At 44.9% G+C, this 22084-nt stretch overlaps 1 protein-coding gene across 1 annotated transcript in view; it reads right to left on the minus strand.

Annotated features, from left to right (window-relative positions):
- The window catches only part of ERGIC1 (endoplasmic reticulum-golgi intermediate compartment 1), a 140284-nt gene that overhangs the window by 18036 nt on the left and 100164 nt on the right, over positions 1-22084 (minus strand). Inside the window, exon 9 of the mRNA XM_075342352.1 lies at positions 21782-21904. Within this exon, the coding sequence (XP_075198467.1) occupies positions 21782-21904 (123 nt within the window). The remainder of the gene's footprint in view (positions 1-21781; positions 21905-22084) is intronic.

A 22084-nucleotide genomic window follows, 5' to 3' on the forward strand; every position in this document is an offset into this window, starting at 1 on the left:
CGAGAGCGGCAGGCAGCGCGTGAAGAGCGAGAGCGAGAGCGACAGGCAGACCGTGACTACCAGCTGCAGCTAGCTCGGCTCCGGCCCTCATCAGCCACACGTGACCTTCGAGACACCAAACTTCCAAAGGTCCGTGTTGAGGACTTCCCAGTGCTGGAGAAGGATGGAGACTTGGACTCTTTCTTGACTGCTTTTGAACGGACTTGCTTGCAGCACCATCTGGACAAGGACCAGTGGGCCAAATACCTGACCCCCCGTTTAAGGGGTAAGGCCCTGGATGTCCTTGGGGACTTGCCTGCTGAGGCAGATCAGGGCTACGACACCATCAAGCGGGCCCTGATCCAACAGTACAACCTCACTCCAGAGTCCTACCGCAAGAAGTTCCGGAGCCTACAGAAGGGACCAAAGGACTCCTGGGCTGACCACCGGCGGGCACTTGCCCGAGCTGCCGACCACTGGACCCAAGGCCTGCAGCTTTCCACCGGACCGGAGATCCTGGACTTGTTCATCACGGAGCAACTCTTGTGGAACTGCCCTGAGGATCTCCGCCAGTTCATCCGAGACCAGAAGCCAAAGGGGTCCACGGCTACAGCTGCCCTTGCCGATGACTACACCAACAACCGGGCCCCTGAGGCCAGGAGAGCGGCCACCAGCAGCACCTGGAGAGGGGGTAAGATGAACTCTGCGACTGCCCCACCTGCCCCTAGACTGCAGGGGGTGTCCCCCTCAACTCCCCTCTCCAGGCCCGTGGCAGAGCCAAGACGGTGCCACCAGTGCAACCTACCTGGACACTTCAAGGCCATGTGCCCTCAGCGTCCCAAGGCCCCGGCTCCGTCCCCGTCCCAAGGGCCGCCCAAGGTGTATTGTGTGGGTGGGGGTGGTGGTAGGTCCCTGGACAGCTTCCAACCTGTCACCGTCGGCCGGTCTGTGACCATAGGACTGCGAGACAGCGCCTCGGAGGTGACTCTGGTGCGGCCTGAGATGGTGTCCCCCCAAGACTTGATCCCTGGAAAAACCCTCGCTGTCTCCGGGATTGGAGGCACTGACCCGGCGCTGCCTGTTGCTGACATTTATGTGGACTGGGGCGCAGGGCGGGGGGTGAGGGAGGTGGGGGTAACTGATCGGATCCCTGCAAACGTGCTACTTGGGACAGATTTGGGGCAGATAACCTCCCAGTTTGGGCCCCCCCCAAGGGCTGAACCTTCAGCCCGTACTGACATGACTCCTAACAATGTTAATGTGTTATCTATGAATGATGTAAGGGAGGAGGGAGTGAACTCTGATATTTCTGCTTGCATAGACACCATAGACACACACACAGCTGCAGCTGTGACAGGGGAGGGGGTCAGAGAAAGGTGTGACAATGCCTCTACAAGTAATCAGCCTGTGAGCTGGGATCTGTTGCCCTCTGCAGGGATAAGCAGAGAGCAGGGTGCTGCAGGGGGAGGACCAGTGTGTGGGGTGGGGGCTACCACAGCAAATGTGGGGTCCCCAGAGATTTCACAGCGGGGTTCTGTTGCTGCAGGAGGGGAACAGGCAGGTGAGATTGGGGCCGGTCCAGGAGCGGAAGTGCTCCCAGGTAAGATCTCGGTGCATGGTTCCCCCACAACCGGGGTGTCAGGAAGCCAGGTAGGTCTGCCTGAACCGGCGACTTGGTCAGGAACGGAGGAGGAGCAGGCACGACCCACGGTCGCAGCGGCTGTGGCCGCTGTCACCCGCAGTGGGAGTGCTGGAAGCCAAGGGGCCTCCCGGAGGTCCGATAGCTCTTCCCCTTCTGACCAAGTGGCAGCCGAGTCAGGTGGAGGCCAGGACACAGGTCCCGGGGTACTGACTGAAGATGTGACAGTCTCGTCGATTCTGGCCACATCTAGTCAGGGGTTTCAGGCAGCGTTAGAAGCTGACGACAGCCTGAAAGCTCTTAAGGAGCAGGCGGCACAGCCTCCCTCGGACTCGGACCCGGAGCGAGTGGTCTGGGACCAAGGACGGCTGTACCGGGCCACGGTCCAGCAGGGTTCACCGGAGGCGTGGCCCAGGGACCGACAGTTGGTGGTACCCTATCCGTTCCGGACGGAGTTGTTGCGGATCGCACATGAGATTCCGATGGCCGGACACCTAGGGATCGCTAAGACCAAGGCCAGGTTAAACCAGCATTTCTACTGGCCAAAAATGGGGGCCGATGTGGCTGCCTACTGCCGTTCGTGTGAAACCTGTCAGAGAGTGGGGAAGGCGGGGCCACGCCCCAAAGCCCCACTGGTATCTCTGCCAATCATCGATGAGCCTTTCAGGAGGGTGGCTGTGGATCTGGTCGGCCCGCTGGCCATCCCCAGCAGCTCCGGGAAACGCTTCATACTGACGGTAGTGGACTATGCCACCCGGTACCCAGAAGCAGTGGCCTTGTCGTCCATTCGGGCTGACAAGGTGGCCACCGCATTGCTGGAGATTTTCTCCCGAGTGGGTTTTCCCCAGGAAATGCTCACTGACCGGGGGACCCAATTCATGTCCCAGCTGATGGAGGCCCTCTGTAAGCAAGTCCAGGTGCGACATCTGGTGGCCAGCCCGTACCATCCACAGACTAATGGCCTGTGCGAGCGGTTTAATGGCACCTTAAAGCAGATGCTTAAGATGTTGGTCGACTCCCATGGGCGTGACTGGGAGCGGTATCTCCCACACCTGTTATTTGCTTACCGGGAGGTTCCACAGGCCTCAACAGGATTCTCACCGTTTGAGCTCCTGTACGGGCGACGTGTGCGGGGCCCCCTGGCTCTGGTGAAAGAGGCTTGGGAAGGGGATTTGGCCACCCCTGGAGTGTCGGTTATCGAGTATGTCATGCGCTTCCGGGACAAAATGCAGGCCTTGACGCAACTGGTACACGACAATATGGCTCAAGCCCAGGCCGATCAGAAGCGTTGGTACGACCAGAACGCTTGTGAGAGGACCTACCAAGTGGGTCAAAAGGTGTGGGTACTGGTCCCCGTACCACAGGACAAGCTTCAGGCAGCCTGGGAAGGCCCATACCTCGTGTACCAGCAGCTCAACCCTGTGACGTACCTGGTCACCCTGGACCCTGCCCGTGGAAGGCGGAAGCCCTTCCATGTGAACATGATGAAGGCACATCATGAGCGGGAGGCATGTGCGCTCCCCGTGTGCAACCTGCCCGAGGAGGGAGAAGCGGAAACCCTCTTGGATATGCTAGCCCAGGTTAGGGCAGGCGGATCCATTGAGGATGTGGAGGTTGGCCACCAGCTCTTGGAGGACCAACGGTCCCAGCTGTGGGCCACCCTACACCCCTTCCGGGGGTTGTTTACCAACCAGCCCGGAAGGACTGACTTGGCTGTCCATCACGTGGACACTGGGGATCATCCCCCGATCCGGCGTTCAGCATATCGGGTCTCCCTGGAGGTGCAGCAACACCTGCGCTAGGAGATTGACGAGATGCTGAAGCTGGGGGTGATCCAGGCATCCAACAGCGCTTGGGCCTCGCCTGTAGTCCTCGTCCCTAAGAAGGACCGAACCACTCGGTTCTGCGTGGACTACAGGGGGCTCAATGCGGTCACGGTCGCCGATGCGTACCCAATGCCACGCATCGATGACCTGCTCGATCAGTTGGCCGGGGCTCAGTACCTGACCATCATGGATCTGAGCCGGGGATATTGGCAGATCCCCCTGACTCGCAAGGCCAGGGAACGCTCTGCCTTTATTACCCCATTTGGACTGTACGAGTCCACGGTGATGCCATTCGGGATGAGGAATGCCCCTGCCACTTTCCAGCGGATGGTCAACACCCTGCTCAAGGGACTTGAAGGGTACGCGGCCGCGTACCTGGATGACATTGCCGTCTTCAGTCCCACCTGGGAGGACCACCTAGAGCATCTAGCACAGGTGCTCAGGCGGATCCACCGGGCAGGTTTGACCATCAAGCCGGGAAAGTGTCAGCTGGCCATGAGCGAGGTCCAGTACCTCGGTCACCGGGTAGGTGGGAGAACACTGAAGCCCGAGCCTGAGAAAGTGGAAGCCATCGCATCCTGGCCCACCCCCAGGACCAAGAAGCAGGTGATGTCCTTCTTGGGGACCGCTGGGTACTATAGGAGGTTTGTTCCATGCTATAGTAGCCTGGCAAAGCCCTTGACGGACCTCACCAAGAAGAAGCTGCCCTCTGCAGTCGATTGGACAATGGACTGCGAGACAGCCTTCCGGGCCCTAAAGGACGCCCTGTCCAGCCCGCCCGTGCTACAGGCAGCCGACTTCACGCGGCCGTTTGTAGTACAGACCGACGCCAGTGACTTCGGCCTCGGTGCGGTGCTCAGCCAGGTGGACTCTGCGAGCCAAGAGCACCCAGTCTTGTACCTGAGCAGGAAGCTGTTACCAAGGGAAGTTGCCTATTCCACGATGGAGAAGGAGTGCCTGGCCATAGTGTGGGCCCTGCAGCGTCTGCAACCCTATCTATACGGGCGCCACTTCATCGTGGAGACGGACCACAATCCCCTCAGCTGGTTGCACACCGTCTCTGGGACGAATGGGCGATTGTTGCGATGGAGCCTTGCGCTCCAGCAATACAACTTCACCATTCGCCACAAAAGGGGCCGTGACCACGGTAACGCAGACGGGCTGTCCCGACAAGGAGAGGTCGCGGACGGGCGCACGGGGGAACACCGGAGTGTGCTGCCCCCTAGCGCCCTCAAAAGGGGGGAGGTGTGAGGTAAATCCGGAGATATGACGATAAATCATGATATTCAAGTATGTCAGGAAGCCCTCTCCTGGTGTCACCCCCCCTTTTTCCTTCACACAACTGGTTTAGCAACAAATCCCATGGCCATGTCCTGTGATATGGAAATGAGGTGGTGTGGGAACAATGGACACAGGATGACTCCCTGCCGTCACCCTGTAACAAGAGTTGTATCTCATTAGCAAGGCTATGGAAATAGCCAGACAGAACGACTCCAGTAAAAAATGGTTCATATCTCGCAAGCCATATTTCCGATAAATATGGCAACCATAAAAATGGTGTCTCCGCATGCGGGCGATGCCGGCACACCCTTTTTATGGGAGCAGGACATTGGGAAATGCCCCAGGCGTGATATCAGCCAATGGGGAACTGGCAGACAGGTCATGAGTCCCCTCGTTCTGTAGCTAAATTCATAACTGTCACAATGAGAGCATTGGCGTCCGCCTACGACGCTCCCAGGCAAAGTTATGGCCAATATCCCCTTTGCTGGGTAATTCTGATCCATGCAGGGGGAGTGGCAGTGCTTCCCTGTGAGGTCACTAAGGTAGGAGGGGACCTGGATCTGCCCAGGTTGATAACCCTACTTCGGCCATTTTCCAGGGTTCTTCTGCTCGGGGGCCTGGTTGGGAAAGACCTGTGAGGGAGTTCCTGGAAACCTGGTCTACAGCGCCCCCCTGTGGCCAGACGCAACAAGGTAACTGCTGGAACTGTGTATGCCTGTTTGTAACCCATGCTTTATCTGTAACTGTACTCTGACATATGTATATTCTGTAGATTCCCTATTGTATATATTGTAGTTCTAGTGTGCTTTAGGCTGATTAAATTATATAATTAATCTTGGGCTGTTCTGTTATCTCGATCTTGAATCCCACGTCTGTGTGTTCGGCTAATAGTTACCGTAAATCGGTTGGTGGCAGCGAATTGTGCCAAGGATTATTGTGGGGAGGCCAGTGAGATTCGGGGAGATTTTATATATTCCGCCCGCGGGGGTCGGGGGAATATATACCTTACTCTCACCGGGGACCCTTCAATAATCGGCATAAGTAGTATAGCGGCCTCCTTGCTTATTGTCGGGCAATTCCATAATTGGCCTGACTATAAGAGGGGCGCTAGAGAGCGCGTCACGTGCTCTGTCTGTCGGTCGGGAGGTATAAAGGAGGGGTGACCCCCACTTGTTACCCCCCGATTGTGACGTACTGGTAGCCAGCGCGGGGGATTTCTGAGTGACCCCCCCCGGTGGTTTGTGACAATGACATATCTTAAGGATGGACCCTCAGTGTCCTATAGTGGACAAGCCCTTTAATTCTATAAAAAGAAATTCGACAATATAAAAAAAAACCCATGGAAACTGATTCAGGTTTTCTTTTTCACCAGCATTCTGTGTAAAAATGTTGCAGCTTTTGCCCTATTGCCACAGCCTTACCACTTTAATAAAAACTGGGTGGGACTTAGCAAAAGTGGTGCTACCATGGACGGCTTGTTAGATTTGCCAGAATTTACACCAAAAAAGAAAAAAGCTCATCTTGGCCTGAGAAGATTTAAGATTATGGTCCATGGACAGCCCAAAGAGAACTGTAATCAGGATCAGGCATAATAAACTAAAGGTATAAGCTGTTCTGCTGATTTAATAGGTACCTTCAAGGTAGAAATCAGCAGCCTGATCACCACTAGCAGTTTTAGAGCAATGACCTGTTTATGCATCTGGACAGAACTGTGGGTAGAGTGTTCATCTCTGCTATGGCCCCTCAGCTGCCTCTGGTGTAAATATCTTCACACTGTTTAATATTCTGTACCATCCTTAGCTGTAGGCGGCGCTTGCCCAGATCAATCTGATAGCAAGCCTCAGTAAAATGGCGCGGTTGGCGCATGCGCACATAAATCTCCTGGCAGGCATCAGGAAAATGATGCATGTGCAGATTGAGATCCATTTTCCTGAAGCCTGTTGGGAGAATAATGTGTGCATGCGCCAACTACGCTATTTTACTGAAGCCAGCAACCAGATCGATCTGCACAAGCGCTGCCCACGGCTAAGGACGGCGTAGAAGCGGAAGTTTAAACAGCATGAATATTCTTAAGGGTGCTTTACACACTGCGACATCGCTAGCGATTGCTAGCGATGTCGAGCGCAATAGCACCCACCCCCGTCGTTCGTGCGACATTTGATGATCGCTGCCGTAGCGAACTTTATCGTTACGGCAGCGTCACACGCACATACCTTGTCAGAGACGTTGCTGTGACCGGCGAACAATCCCTCCCTCAAGGGGGAGGTGCGTTTGGCGTCATAGCGGCGTCACTGAACAGCCGGCCAATAGAAGCGGAGGGGCGGATATGAGTGGCCGGAACATGCCGCCCACCTCCTTCCTTCCGCATTGCCGGTGGACGCAGGTAAGGAGATGTTCGTCGTTCCTGCGGTGTCAGACATAGCGATGTGTGATGCCGCAGGAACGACGAACAACATCGTACCTGTGGCAGCAGCGATATTAAGGAAAGGAGCGACGTGTCAACGATCACCGTTTTTGAACGATTTTGCGATCGTTAATCGTCGCTCCGTCACACGCTGCAATGTCGCTACCGGCGCCGGATGTGCGTCACTGACGACATGACACCAACGATATATCGGTAGCGATGTCGCAGCGTGTAAAGCACCCTTTACACCAGAGGCAGCTGGTGGGAAAACAGCATAGATGAATACCCAACCCACTGTCTGCCCCAATGCACGAACAGCTCATTGCACCACGATCGAATGGTGATTAAAGAATAAGGCAGCGGATTTCTACAGTGAAGGTACTAATAAATCAGCAGAACAGCGCCTTTATGCCTATACCTTTATTTTATCATGCCTAATCTTGATGACAGGTTCTTTGGAAATGAAAGGCAAATCCTTCTCCAGCGCACATTTTTCTCTGTGTGAAAACCCTTTTGTAAAGACCATAAAAATTACCACTGAATAAAAAAAGGACGAAATGGAGGATTTAAAAAAAAAAAAAAAAAAAAAATATATATATATATATATATATATATTATATTATATAAATATATATATATATATTATTAAATATAATATATTATATTATATTATATATATATTACGGGGAGCACTGGGAAAGAAGAGCAAAAAAATGGACATCTGACTCAGTGTGGGGTCCTCTTTAAAGAGGTATTTTCATCAACCTAATATACCATAAGTGACTGATTGATATTGATCCCTCCCTCTTGATTATGGACAAATTTTGAGAATTTGGAGAACCACACACCTCAGAGATGGGGCCCTGTTCTTGACTTATATGCCATAACGTTAGCAGTATGACTAGCACTCCAAGTCCTGGCTTTGAAGCATTAAAACAAGGTGTAAGCACCCCAGAAAGACCATTACATGAGAGCAGAAATAATAGAAGGAGGCAGCACTCCAAGTTTGATGCCATGAAAGTCTGAGATGGGAATACCCCTTAAAGCCACACAGATATGTTAAGTATTTCATGAGTTTTTACCTCAGTACTTGTGGAGGCCAAAACCAGGAGAGGAACAATCAGAGGAAAAGTATAATAGAAACACGTCACCACTTCTGTATTTATTACCCCCTCCTGGTTTTGGGTACAAATACTGACGTAAAAATCTCACCAAATACTCATTGTGTGCACACGGCATTTTGGGCTATCTGCATAAAACTGAAAACCCTTTAAGCTACCGAATATATTCAGAACTTGTGAAAATGATCAGAGAAATCACTTATTTCTTATTGAATAATTTCTAGGTTAACGCTCCCTTCTTCGGTCTTCATCCAGCTGCAGCTCTGGTAAATACATGCACATATGTACTGTGTGGTTACATGGCTGCTCACAAAAGATGAGGCACAGATGCTCCTGAAAAGGAAGGCTTGAAATCAGGACACAATGGACGTGTGAGAATTAGTGGTCACGTCAGTTCTCAGACCAATACCACAGATACAGAGTGTCCACCAGAGTAAGGATGGACTTACGTGAGGAGTTACAGTGACGCATGCTGATTTTAGGGAGGGGAGGTGATTAAACTACTGGCTTCTGTGTCATCATTAACACTGTACCAGCATCATCATCTTTATCCAATAGCCATCTACACCCGTCTCTGACTGCCTGACATCATAATTTTTAAACCAATATACATGTACACCAGTCTCTGACTGTCCAGCATCATTATCACCATTAGTCCAATACCCTTGTACACACATCTAGGACTGTTCAGCATCATCATCATCTTTAGTCCAATACCTTTGTACCCACATCTAGGTCTGTTCAGCATCATCATCATCATCATCATCATCTATAGTCCAATACCCATACATACCCATCTTAGACTGTCCAGCATCACCATCATCTTTAGTCCAATACCCATGTACACACATCTAGGACTGCTCAGCATCATCATCATCATCATCATCTTTAGTCCGATACCCATATACACCCATCTAAAACTGTCCAGCATCATCACAGTTAGTCCAATACCCTTGTACACACCTCTAGGACTGTTCAGCATGATCATTATCATCTTTAGTCCAATACTCATACACACCCATCTAAGACTGTCCGGCATCATCATCATCTTTAGTCCAATACCCATGAACACCCATCTAAGACTCTCTGGCATCATCATCATCGCCGTTCGTACAATACCCATGTACACCCACCTAGGACTGTCCGGCATCATCATTAACTTTAGTCCAATACCCATGTACACCAGTTTCTGTCAGGCACAAAACAATCCAGCATAAATATGATGCACACAATCACCACAAACCAGCAAAGTAAAAAAAAAACTAAAATCAGAAAAAAAATGCATTGTGGGATTTTTATAGGACGTATTTTTGAACCTGACTTGGATAGGAAAACAGATCTTTCTTAAACCAACACTTATGGCATATCCACATGGAGCCTCGCCTATTGAGAAAACAGGGTCCATGACTGCTATGACACAGTATGGTCACACTTTTTTTTTTTCAGGCATTTTTTTGAGCTGGTCCATTCTGAAAAACGTCTGAAATAAATAATTCGGAAAAGCCTTCAAAGACTTTTCTTACTTGTTTCTATATAAAAGCTACTTGCTGTTTACATGTTCAGGCTCTTGCGTGTGTTTTTACTCACTTCCAAAAACACCAAGCACTTGAAAGAAGTAAGCAGACCATTCTTCAATTGTTTTTCGTTATGAAGCCATTTCATACTTTATGATAAAAGGAGAAGACTACAAAAGGGCATTTCATTTGAGTGCTTTTTACGTGCTTTGCATCAACAAACTGCTAGTTTATTGCTCAATGGTTAAAAAAGAAAGGGCTTAAATTACATTTACAGGAAACGCCTAAGAAAATGTAATCAAAATGTTTTAGGCAAAAAAAAACATCAAAAATATGCAACATGGGAGGAGTTTCCTGAAGAAATTCAGCTTGAAAAATGAGTTGTGTGAACATAGCCTAAAATTTGCAAATAAAAATATACATCAAATCTAAGACGTGGACACATGAATAGGGAACATGTTTTTATTATTTTTTTTTTATTATAGCACTTTTTCTCAGTTTGGGGGCAGTTTTGGGGTCAGCTGTTTTTTTTTTTACTTATTAATGCAGCTTGTTCTAGGTGTGTATGCATGGAAGAAAAAAAAAGAAGAAAAAAAAACAAAAAACATGCATATCAAAAACGCCAGGCAAAACATGGCTGTAAAATATTACACAAACAAAAGAATATAGCAGCACTCTGTAAGCGCTAAGATATATGCAAGCATAGAATATATAAAAATGGAAACTACATTAATGCTACATGGAATATACTTAAAAAAATTAAGGTACTTAGCTCATAAATTGACCAATTCATATGAGCCCAACAATCACGACAAGGTGACCTTTGTTTGTGTTTCATATGTAATTTTAATGGCTTGATAAAGGCCCCGCGTTGGCTGAAACGTTGCTATCTGCACTTACTTGTGGCTTGGTTACAATGAATAATCTATTTACTTGTACATAGGTCTTCCATGTTGTACAGTTTTATCATTTCTACTCAGTATACCACTTTTCTCGTTTCCTCTTTTTATCTACCATGTGACGGTGGGAGCGCAGAACACTTTACTGCACTGCATTATTCAAATTTCTAAAAAAAAAACAACACAATTTCTACCTCCTACCAGCGAGCAACATGTCTAACGGACCCTGGGAATCCCCTCTGTTTTGTGTATGGTTTCTTTGTTCCGGCCTTCCTTTTTAGCAGGGGGTTAGAAAAGGTCCCTCCTTCCAATATAAAAGAGAAGTGTCCTGATCGGCTGTTTTTGGCCCCCCTTTCCTTCCCAGTTCAACTCTTCTCATTGACTGGGAAACACGGGTGCATAATGGATATGCTGAAGGTCTCGTGGACATAACAAGAGATTGTGATTGAGGCAGCAGCCCAAACAGCAGGTGCTTCTCCACAGCCCCCACCCCAGATCTGCCAGCTTTAGTAATCCATACACCATCTGTTGGCTGGAAGGGCAGAGTCCTCTCTCGGAGAGACAGTTCACATACTAAAGACAAAGTGGATCATTGGCAGATGGAGATTATACAATCAGATGAGGGGAAGGCACTCCGCTACGTGACAGTGCCTATTAACTTCACACTGGCTGGGACTTTGTTTATTTAATGTCCTTTGGTCCCACATCCACTTTATAGGGACATGGGAAGCAAATGTTGCAAAGGATTCCAAAGTCACCGACATAAAAGCAAAGCAGATCTATCCTGTACCGAGCATTCCCAAATGACCCGTTCCCTCTGGAGACACTGAATCACTTCCCATTTGTTGGCACTTCTTTATCCATTAAGGGAAAACACAATCTTACAGAGCATACTACTATAAATCCAGACGAGATTGGCGTTTTATTAAGGCTACAAATTCAAATGGGGAAATGGCTACGCGGACACTTTTCAGCTTAGGCATTTTTTACTTCTTTACTAAATAGCTGGATGCTGACACTTTGTAATATGTATGGAAAGTGCAAAAAGGTATCTCCGCTCATACCACCCCGATTGAGGCCACTTTTGTATGTTGGGTAAATAGAGCCCTCTGAATAAGATTACAATTTATGGCACAAGTGAAATATGCACAGAGCCTATGATTTCAGTCCATAGACCCAATGTAATAAGCTACAGTCTATCCACTCTATGGCCTCATTCGCAAGCCAACAATCAATAACCTACAAGAAAAATGGTGCCAGAGTTAGTGTTTTTCCCATCAATGTGTCATCTATATGCCTATTTTTACCATCCGTATTTTTCATGGATGGCTCAATAAATAATTTACTGTAGGTTCAATGTTCAACACGTACAGCACGCCAATGGAACATGAATACATTCCACATGCTGTACGTATTTTTCACAGACTCATAGATTTGTATTTACCTTTGTCATCTACGATGCTGAAAAAAAATGGACAGGTCTGTCTGTTTTGCACAGAGACACAGCTCATGTAAAAACATGGACATGTGAATAGCACCATAAATAATAATGGGTACATTTGGTATCTGTGGAAATAAAATACAACACATACATGCCACACATACATGTGAATGAGGCCCAATGCAGATGAACACAAAGCCAAAAAGCTTAAAGCTGATGATCAACCCAGTGTTGACCTCCAAAGGGTATGGGCACATGAAGTGTTTTTCAGGTAGTCCATGCTTGAAAAAAAGAACCCACCTTTACAGGTGACTGTGAGCATATGCAGTAGCATGCTCCTCCCCCTTCCCGTCATGTCTAGGAAGATAAGCTTCCAATGGAAATTCTGATCTAATACTGGAGATACCAGGTGAACTGAGATAAGAAGAAGCTGCTCACACTGCTGTCCACCCAGTCTATCTGATCCAATATTGTAGATACCAGGAGCACCGAGGTAAGAAAAGGCTTCTCTCACTGCTGTCCACCCTGTTTTATTGATCTAATACTATAAATACTAGGGTAGTTGAGATAAGAAGCAGCTGCTCTCACTGTTATTCACCCTGTCTTTCTAATCTAATGCTTGAGGTACCAGTGATGCTGAAGTATGAAAAGACTGCTCACATTTCTGTCCTCGCTATCTTACTGATCTAATACAGGAGATACTATGGGTTCTGAGGTAAGAGGTGGTTGCTCCCACTCCTGTCTGCCCTATACATCTGATTTAATACTGGAGCTATCGAGGTGGTGAGGCAAGAAGAGGCTGCTGTCCGCCCGGTCTTATGGATCTAATACTACAGATACCAGGGGTGGTGAGGTAAGAGGAGGCTGCTCAAGCTGCTGTCCACCCTGACTTTGCCATCTAATATACAGTAATACACTACAATATAGAGGGGGGAGCCAGCACTGCCTATGAATGGCATGGAACAAATAACAAAAAAAGTGTAAAATTCACAAATTTATTCCTACTGAACTATAATGCAAAATGAGATTTTTCGCAAACAATTGATCAATAATTTGAGCCACACCTGCCACGTCACGGAAAATCTCAATAGGGGGGTCCTACTCTATATTATATAATTTACCATTCTGCCATACAGCCTCCTACATATTTTAATACGTGGAACCATATAAAAGGAACACATCAAGTCATATGAAAAAGTTTGGGCACCCCTATTAATGTTAACCTTTTTTTTTTATAACAATTTGGGTTTTTGCAACAGCTATTTCAGTTTCATATATCTAATAACTGATGCTCTGAGTAATATTTCTGGATTAAAATGAGGTTTATTGTACTAACAGAAAATGTGCAATCCGCATTTAAACAAAATTTGACCAGTGCAAAAGTATGGGCACCCTTATCAATTTCTTGATTTGAACACTCTTAACTACTTTTTACTGACTTACTAAAGCACTAAATTGGTTTTGTAACCTCATTGAGCTTTGAACTTCATAGGCAGGTGTATCCAATCATGAGAAAAGGTATTTAAGGTGGCCACTTGCAAGTTGTTCTCCTATTTGAATCTCCTATGAAGAGTGGCATCATGGTCTCCTCAAAACAACTCTCAAAGGATCTGAAAACAAAGCTTATTCAACATAGTTGTTCAGGGGAAGGATACAAAAAGTTGTCTCAGAGATTTAAACTGTCAGTTTCCACTGTGAGGAACATAGTAAGGAAATGGAAGAACACAGGTACAGTTCTTGTCAAGCCCAGAAGTGGCAGGCCAAGCAAAATATCAGAAAGGCAGAGAAGAAGAATGGTGAGAACAGTCAAGGACAATCCACAGACCACCTCCAAAGACCTGCAGCTTCATCTTGCTGCAGATGGTGTCAATGTGCATCGGTCAACAGTACAGCGCACGTTGCACAAGGAGAAGCTGTATGTGAGAGTGATGCGAAAGAAGCCGTTTCTGCAAGCACGCCACAAACAGAGTCGCCTGACGTATGCAAAAGCACATTTGGACAAGCCAGTTACATTTTGGAAGAAGGTCCTGTGGACTGATGAAACAAAGATTGAGTTGTTTGGTCATACAAAAAGGCGTTATGCATGGAGGCAAAAAAGCACGGCATTCCAAGAAAAGCACTTGCTACCCACTTTAAACTTTCGTGGAGGTGCCATCATGCTTTGGGGCTGTGTGGCCAATGCCGGCATCGGGAATCTTGTTAAAGTTGAGGGTCGCATGGATTCAACTCAGTATCAGCAGATTCTTGACAATAATGTGCAAGAATCAGTGATGAAGTTGAAGTTATGCAGGGGATGGATATTTCAGCAAGACAATGATCCAAAACACCGCTCCAAATCTACTCAGGCATTCATGCAGAGGAACAATTACAATGTTCTGGAATGGCCATCCCAGTCCCCAGACCTGAATATCATTGAACATCTGTGGGATGATTTGAAGCATGCTGTCCATGCTCAGCGACCATCAAACTTAACTGAACTGGAATTGTTTTTTTTTTTTGATCAAAAACAGTGTTTACTAAGTACCCTATGTTTATATGCACTATGCTTTTATTTAGTTACAGCAGGGTATGTTTTCACAATTTTTTTTTCCTTGGTTTCTCTTAGTCTCATGGCCAGTGTGAACATGGTCTCACAAGTTCCATGTATACCATCTCATACTCCGGCTCACTTTTTTGGTTTTATGTAGTTTTTTTGTATTCAGTACAAACAGGGAGTGGCCCCCTTCTCAGCGAGCTGGACATTTCATTCTGTGAATCCCCCTGACTGTGTGTGTCCTGTTGGGACCCGGTCGCTCTCAGCCCTTAGCCACATTGAGGCCTATTTTAGACCCATGGTAAGGTTTTAATATTAGAGAGTGTAGGTACTATCCCAACTGGGTACACCTTGACGTTTGGTGGGATAGCTTTATGCTTTTTTTGATCAAAAACAGTGTTTACTAAGTACCCTATGTTTATATGCACTATGCTTTTATTTAGTTACAGCAGGGTATGTTTTCACAATTTTTTTTTTTCCTTGGTTTCTCTTAGTCTCATGGCCAGTGTGAACATGGTCTCACAAGTTCCATGTATACCATCTCATACTCCGGCTCACTTTTTTGGTTTTATGTAGTTTTTTTGTATTCAGTACAAACAGGGAGTGGCCCCCTTCTCAGCGAGCTGGACATTTCATTCTGTGAATCCCCCTGACTGTGTGTGTGTCCTGTTGGGACCCGGTCGCTCTCAGCCCTTAGCCACATTGAGGCCTATTTTAGACCCATGGTAAGGTTTTAATATTAGAGAGTGTAGGTACTATCCCAACTGGGTACACCTTGACGTTTGGTGGGATAGCTTTATGCTTTTTTTGATCAAAAACAGTGTTTACTAAGTACCCTATGTTTATATGCACTATGCTTTTATTTAGTTACAGCAGGGTATGTTTTCACAATTTTTTTTCCTTGGTTTCTCTTAGTCTCATGGCCAGTGTGAACATGGTCTCACAAGTTCCATGTATACCATCTCATACTCCGGCTCACTTTTTTGGTTTTATGTAGTTTTTTTGTATTCAGTACAAACAGGGAGTGGCCCCCTTCTCAGCGAGCTGGACATTTCATTCTGTGAATCCCCCTGACTGTGTGTGTCCTGTTGGGACCCGGTCGCTCTCAGCCCTTAGCCACATTGAGGCCTATTTTAGACCCATGGTAAGGTTTTAATATTAGAGAGTGTAGGTACTATCCCAACTGGGTACACCTTGACGTTTGGTGGGATAGCTTTATGCTTTTTTTGATCAAAAACAGTGTTTACTAAGTACCCTATGTTTATATGCACTATGCTTTTATTTAGTTACAGCAGGGTATGTTTTCACAATTTTTTTCCTTGGTTTCTCTTAAACTTAACTGAACTGGAATTGTTTTGTAAACAGGAATGGTCAAATATACCTTCATCCAGGATCCAGGAACTCATTATAAGCTACAGGAAGCGACTAGAGGCTGTTATTTTTGCAAAAGGAGGACCTACAAAATATTAATGTCACTTTTACGTTGAGGTGCCCATACTTTTGCAGCGGTCAAATTTTGTTTAAATGCGGATTGCACATTTTCTGTTAGTACAATAAACCTCATTTCAATCCAGAAATATTTCTCAGTCCATCATTTATTAGATATATGAAACTGAAATAGCTGTTGCAAAAACCCAAATTGTTATAAAGAAAAAAGGTTAACATTAATAGGGGTGCCCAAACTTTTTCATATGACTGTATAATACACTACAATACCATAGTAATTATTATAATACAGTACAATAGCAGTACTATTGAGACTACGAAGAAGCTACTCATACTGCTGTCCACCAGGTCTTTCTGTTCTAATAGTAGAGATACCAGGAGTACTGAGGCAAGAAGGTGTCACTTACATTTCTGTTCACGGTCTTTCCAATTGCTGAGCTACTGCTGTGACCTGGAGATAACTTGACCTTACAAGTTATAGGTTATTTCCAAGTTACTCAGCAATCAAAAAGACAGGGCATACAGAAGTGTGAGGGCTCTTTTCTTTTTTTTAGCACCCTTGGTATCACCAAGATTAGATTAGAAAGACATAGTGGATAGCAGTGTGATAGCCTCTCCTTATCGCTGGACCCTTGGAATCTCCATAACTAGATCAGTAAGAGAGAGGACAGCAGTGTGAGCAGCCTCGTCTTACCTCAGCACTCCTGGTATCTCAAGTGTTTATTAGAATATCCACTACGCGCATATCTACCTACACATCAAGGAGAAGCTTGCTAATGCACATGCTCACAGGAAATTGTCCAAACATTCAAGTTTCTGTCAGTGTAACAAGATGGTGGCCATTTTAATTCAACAGTGATTATCTCCCCAGACAAAAATGAGTTTCATATACTAACAAAGTATTTAGGAAGTGTATTTATAATGACATTTCATTTGGAGGTTTTTTCCATTTTTGGAGAACCCCTTTAAAAAGGTAAAACAAGCAGGCTTCTGTGAGATGCACGTTTTACCATATTTAGGAAGATTTCATATGACTACCATTGTTCCTGTTTGTATCTACATAACCAAGCAAAAACACATTAGGTTTATGGCTGACTTCCCGCTAAAGGCTCAGCTTGATTTTAATCTTAGATTTCAGTCAATGGCTCTTCCTCTTAGAGAGTAAAAGCACTCTTCCGGTCCTTCTCATCCCTCAGCGGCAGCATAAACCAGACCCTCAACTCAAAATATCCCCATTCAAAAACTAAAGTTCCCGAAGCTCTGCAAAGCCCAATATTCACTCCTCCCATGAGCCTCTGAGTGCTTCCCGGATCTAAACCCCCGCACTAGCGATCATAGTGTTCCACATCAATGACAGCACCAGGCATCCGTGGCTCATTTTCAGGTACTTAGTATAAAATTATCTTCTGAGTCATGCAAGCAACAATGAGGTTTATTAAAAAAAGAAGAAACTCAACTTTTTCCAACAAGGACCTGCTGTGTGTACACAATAAGTGCTTTCCTATGAAGCGTGTTGTGTGGGTGAGGCGAGTGCTGCTTTGAAACAAAATGAAGTAAGCGCAAACTCTATAGCTTCTCTTCTCATTAACTCGTGTCTTTTTTCCATTAGCTGGCATGGTACAGAAGCTGAAATCATAAAAATCCTATTTCGGGAATTGTGCTCCATGACGCGATTACAGGAATCTTTAATTCCTGAAATAACATGACTGGGATCTGTCCCAACCAAAAGGATTCGTACAGTTCCAACTGCTATGTTCAGAAACTTAAAATAAAATGTGGCATTCTGCGAAAACTCAAGCTCCATCATTATGCCCAATAAAGCTTTCTATCCTGAGGCCCCGCCACACGGACAGATTATTTTCTACATCAAGTGGCCATTTTTGTTGGGCATTAGTTTTTTAGTAACTTCTTTTATGATTAATTCACATTTGCAAAAATGTTGCAGATTTTCGAAGCACATTTCACCCATAGTAATGCAATCATTAAAATTTGTGGGTAAATTCTCCATCAAAAGAAACATTTAAAATTCCAATTTACTGGAAAGTGATACAGATTTTTAGGCTGGAATTGCAAGAGAATTTTTAAACTTTTCACATACCCTAACAATCGTTGATGATAGATCCTGCAGGTCTTTAATTGCAAACTCTCTGGTGTCCCATACATAATAGACAGCGATGGACTGAACAAAGAGCTGAATACTAATATAATAACATATAATAATATTCAGCCGATAGCTATCTCTCCCGACTTCCATACAGAGGACTCCTCTCTCCCGACTCTTCCATACAGAGGACTCCTCTCTCCCGACTCTTCCATACAGAGGACTCCTCTCTCCCGACTCTTCCATACAGAGGACTCCTCTCTCCCGACTCTTCCATACAGAGGACTCCTCTCTCCCGACTCTTCCATACAGAGGACTCCTCTCTCCCGACTCTTCCATACAGAGGACTGTTTGCTCGGCCGAGAGTTCCTGTTTTCTCTTTGAGAGAGATATTGCCACACTCTTAAGAGGATGGCTATTCCATTGAGAACAAAGAAATTAGAAGTCCGAAATCGGACGCACCAGATCCTTATCTCCCAAACAACATCTATCAGGGGAGATTTGGGAGGCTTAACACGACTGTTGTTTGATCCTACCAAAATCATCAGGTTTGGCTGATGTAAATCTCACGTGTATGGGGGGGGCGGTGTCTTACGTCATACCATCAAGGTAGTTGAAGGAAAATAAGAAGTAGGTAACAAAGAATTGAAAAAAAGTCATGGCAATGTTAAAGACGTTTTCCACTACTAATGTGACCCCCTTTCATTTGTCCTAACACTTTCCTAATATACTTCAGCTCCTAATATCCTGTGTTGATGGAGCAGGGTAGGTAGCAGAAGTATAGAAGTATATTAGGTAAGTGTAATTTAGGAATAGATAGGACAAAACAAAGGGGGGTGGAAATCACAGTAGTAGTGGAAAACTTCTTTAAATAGTTTTATATAGTAAATATTAACGTGAGAAAAGGAGCATATTTTTTGATAATCTCGCAGAACACACTGAGTGCATTGAATTGGACTAGTATGGAAGTTATGCAAAGTTTCAGCATTACGGAAATTTCTCATCAGTAGTGCCTACCGGAACACAGTAGAGCTTGTGATTTATTTAATGCCAATTGTCTAGCCATCTTCTCTTTGATTTTCTATAAACAAACTTATTTCACAAAGAAGTATATAAAGGTGGCAATGAATCTGCTTTAGTAACTTTCTGCTCTTCCTTGTGTCAGTTGCTCTCGTGAGCTGCCCCTTGCAACATATCTAGTTCTGCTATCCTCTTGTTGCTGGAGAGTCTCCACCTGGCTGTAGTGAGACGTGGCCAGACTCTGCGGGAGTTTAATTACCTGCATCCTGCGAGTGTTGCTGTTCTGACCTATCCCCTACCAGTAGTGGGTTTATAAGGCCGGGGCCACACAGGGCACTACTGCGATCCTCGCATGACACTTGGCTCATGCTGGCAGCACAGCGGGAGCCGAGTGTCATGCAGGCTACCTCTGAGGAGTGGCGGGCCAGTGCTGAGGAGGGACAGGCCGGCGCTGCGGAGGGAGGGATTTATCTTTCTCTCTCCTCCGTTGCCGGCTATTGCCATTCTCACCCTGCACTCGCAGTACACCGGTGTGGACCCACACCCACCAGAGTTACAGTGTAAAAGCCAAATGGGGCAAAATTTTTAATTCATAAAAATTATTTTTAGACCCATATTCTTGCATTTAAAACAAAAAAAATAAATAAATTGACAAAAGAGGTGGACAACCCCATTAAGATATAGATATTCTTAGACAAGAAACCAAATGAAAGCAGCATAATATTTCTGTGTATTTCTAGGGTATTAAGGGTACCTTCAGACACTTCGGCATTTTATTGAGTTTATCTATGAGTCCCAATGCTATGCACTGGCCTTAAAAGGAATCTGCCACCATGTTTTTGCTAGTACATCTGAGAGAAGCATGATGTAAAGGCAGACAACCCATTTCCAGTGATATGTAGCTTATTTTAATGCTTGTGGGTGTGAACCTACTGCGCCATGGCCTGGGCTTAACCTGAAGGGGCGCGACTAAGTGACTACCAGGTATTCACTAGAGCCTCTGATGGTGAGGATAGTCTTGGCTGTCAGCAGTCACCAAATACCACTCCAGGGCAGTACACTGGACTGCAGCAGCTGACCGATGTGTCAAGGCAGGAGTACCAAGTACAGAGGACACAGGCAGAGACTAAGTCAGAGGGTCCAAGGTCAGGGCAGGCAGCACAGGATTAAAAGACGTAGATGGGGTCAGGAGCGGAGAAATCAGGATCAGGATATACGGATGCACAAGCCAAGTCAGTATCCGGAGACAAATGGAAATGCAGCCAGACAGAGAACAAGACAAGAATCTGACCGAATTTTATGGCAAAAAAAGTCTCTCAAGAAATAAAATATGTTTGAGATGTAGTATTTAATTATATATATATATATATATATATATATATATATATATATATATATATATATATATATATATATATATATATATATATATATATATATATATATATATATATAATGTATACCCTGCAGTAAGTAATTAGGTAGAAATAATACAAATTAAAAATATAGGGTACGCAACTGACATTTTTTTGGTAAAAAAAAAAAAATAAAAAAAAAAATGGAAAAGCCATCCCACCGCGATAAGGTGTACCCACTATGGATGCTCCTTAACTGCAGTAGCTCACCTCAAGAAACATGTCCTAGATATTTCACGCTCCTATGTAAAATTAAAAAAAAAAAAATAATAATAATATCTAGTGTATGGAAATATGTTCGATCCATTTTTTCTTCTAAATCACAGTTGCTCCTATTTTTTTATGATAATCTGTGCGTGTATATTATTATAATAATAATACAATAATATACACACACAGATTATCGTAAAAAATAGGAGCAACTATGATTTAGAAGAAAAAAAAAATAAATGGAGCGAACATATTTCCATCCACTAGATATTATTTTATTTTTTTTTTAATTTTACATAGGAGCGTGAAATATCTAGGACATGTTTCTTGAGGTGAGCTACTGCAGTTAAGGAGCATCCATAGTTGGTACACCTTATCGCGGTGGGATGGCTTTTCCATTTTTTTTTTTTACCAAAAAAATGTCAATTGCGTACCCTATATTTTTAATTTGTATTATTTATACCTAATTACTTACTGCAGGGTATACATTCATTGTTTTTTTTCTAGTTTATATTTGTCTGTTAGTGGCCACAGTGTGAATTTGCACCTACACATTATACTTTTACCGACAGGTGTGCTAGTCAATGTTGTCAATTTTGGCTTAGATCTTTGTACAATTTGGAGTGTGATAGGTCCAGATCTTTCCTGGCTGTCCTCTATATTGAGGCCTGCTGATATGTAGCAGATGAATTACAAGAATTAAGGACCATCCTCATTGGGTATACCTTGTCAGGGTGAGATTTTTTTTCTTTAGAAAATAAAGATCAACTAAGTACCCTATGTTTTTTTAATGTGTTACTTTTATCTATTTACTTATTGCAGTGTATAAATTCATTGTTTTTATTCAAGGTTTTACCCGTCTTTTGATAGTTTACTTTTTATTATTCGTAAACAGTAACAAGTACAAATAGTAATAATAGTTCATCTACCACAAACAACCATTATTACTTACCGTGGTTATAAATCGATACATAGGCTGCCGCCTTTCTGTATATTTCACGGTGATGGGACTCAAGTCATACCGGAACCAGATTGCAGGGATGATTCTTCCAGTGTGGCTGTACGCTACATATTCCTAAATACAGAAAAAAAACACAATACTGATTGATGGGAGGTTCATAATCCATCCTACATTTACAGGCAAAGCCAAGGCATACTGATGAACACAGTCACGCCATGATTACGTCAAATATGAACAGACGAGGCCTTCTTTGGTTATCTAAGGATTACATTACTGTTCGGCTATGTAACTTTG

The sequence above is a fragment of the Anomaloglossus baeobatrachus genome, chromosome 4 (genome assembly GCF_048569485.1).
Source record: "Anomaloglossus baeobatrachus isolate aAnoBae1 chromosome 4, aAnoBae1.hap1, whole genome shotgun sequence".
Taxonomy (NCBI): Eukaryota; Metazoa; Chordata; class Amphibia; order Anura; family Aromobatidae; genus Anomaloglossus; species Anomaloglossus baeobatrachus.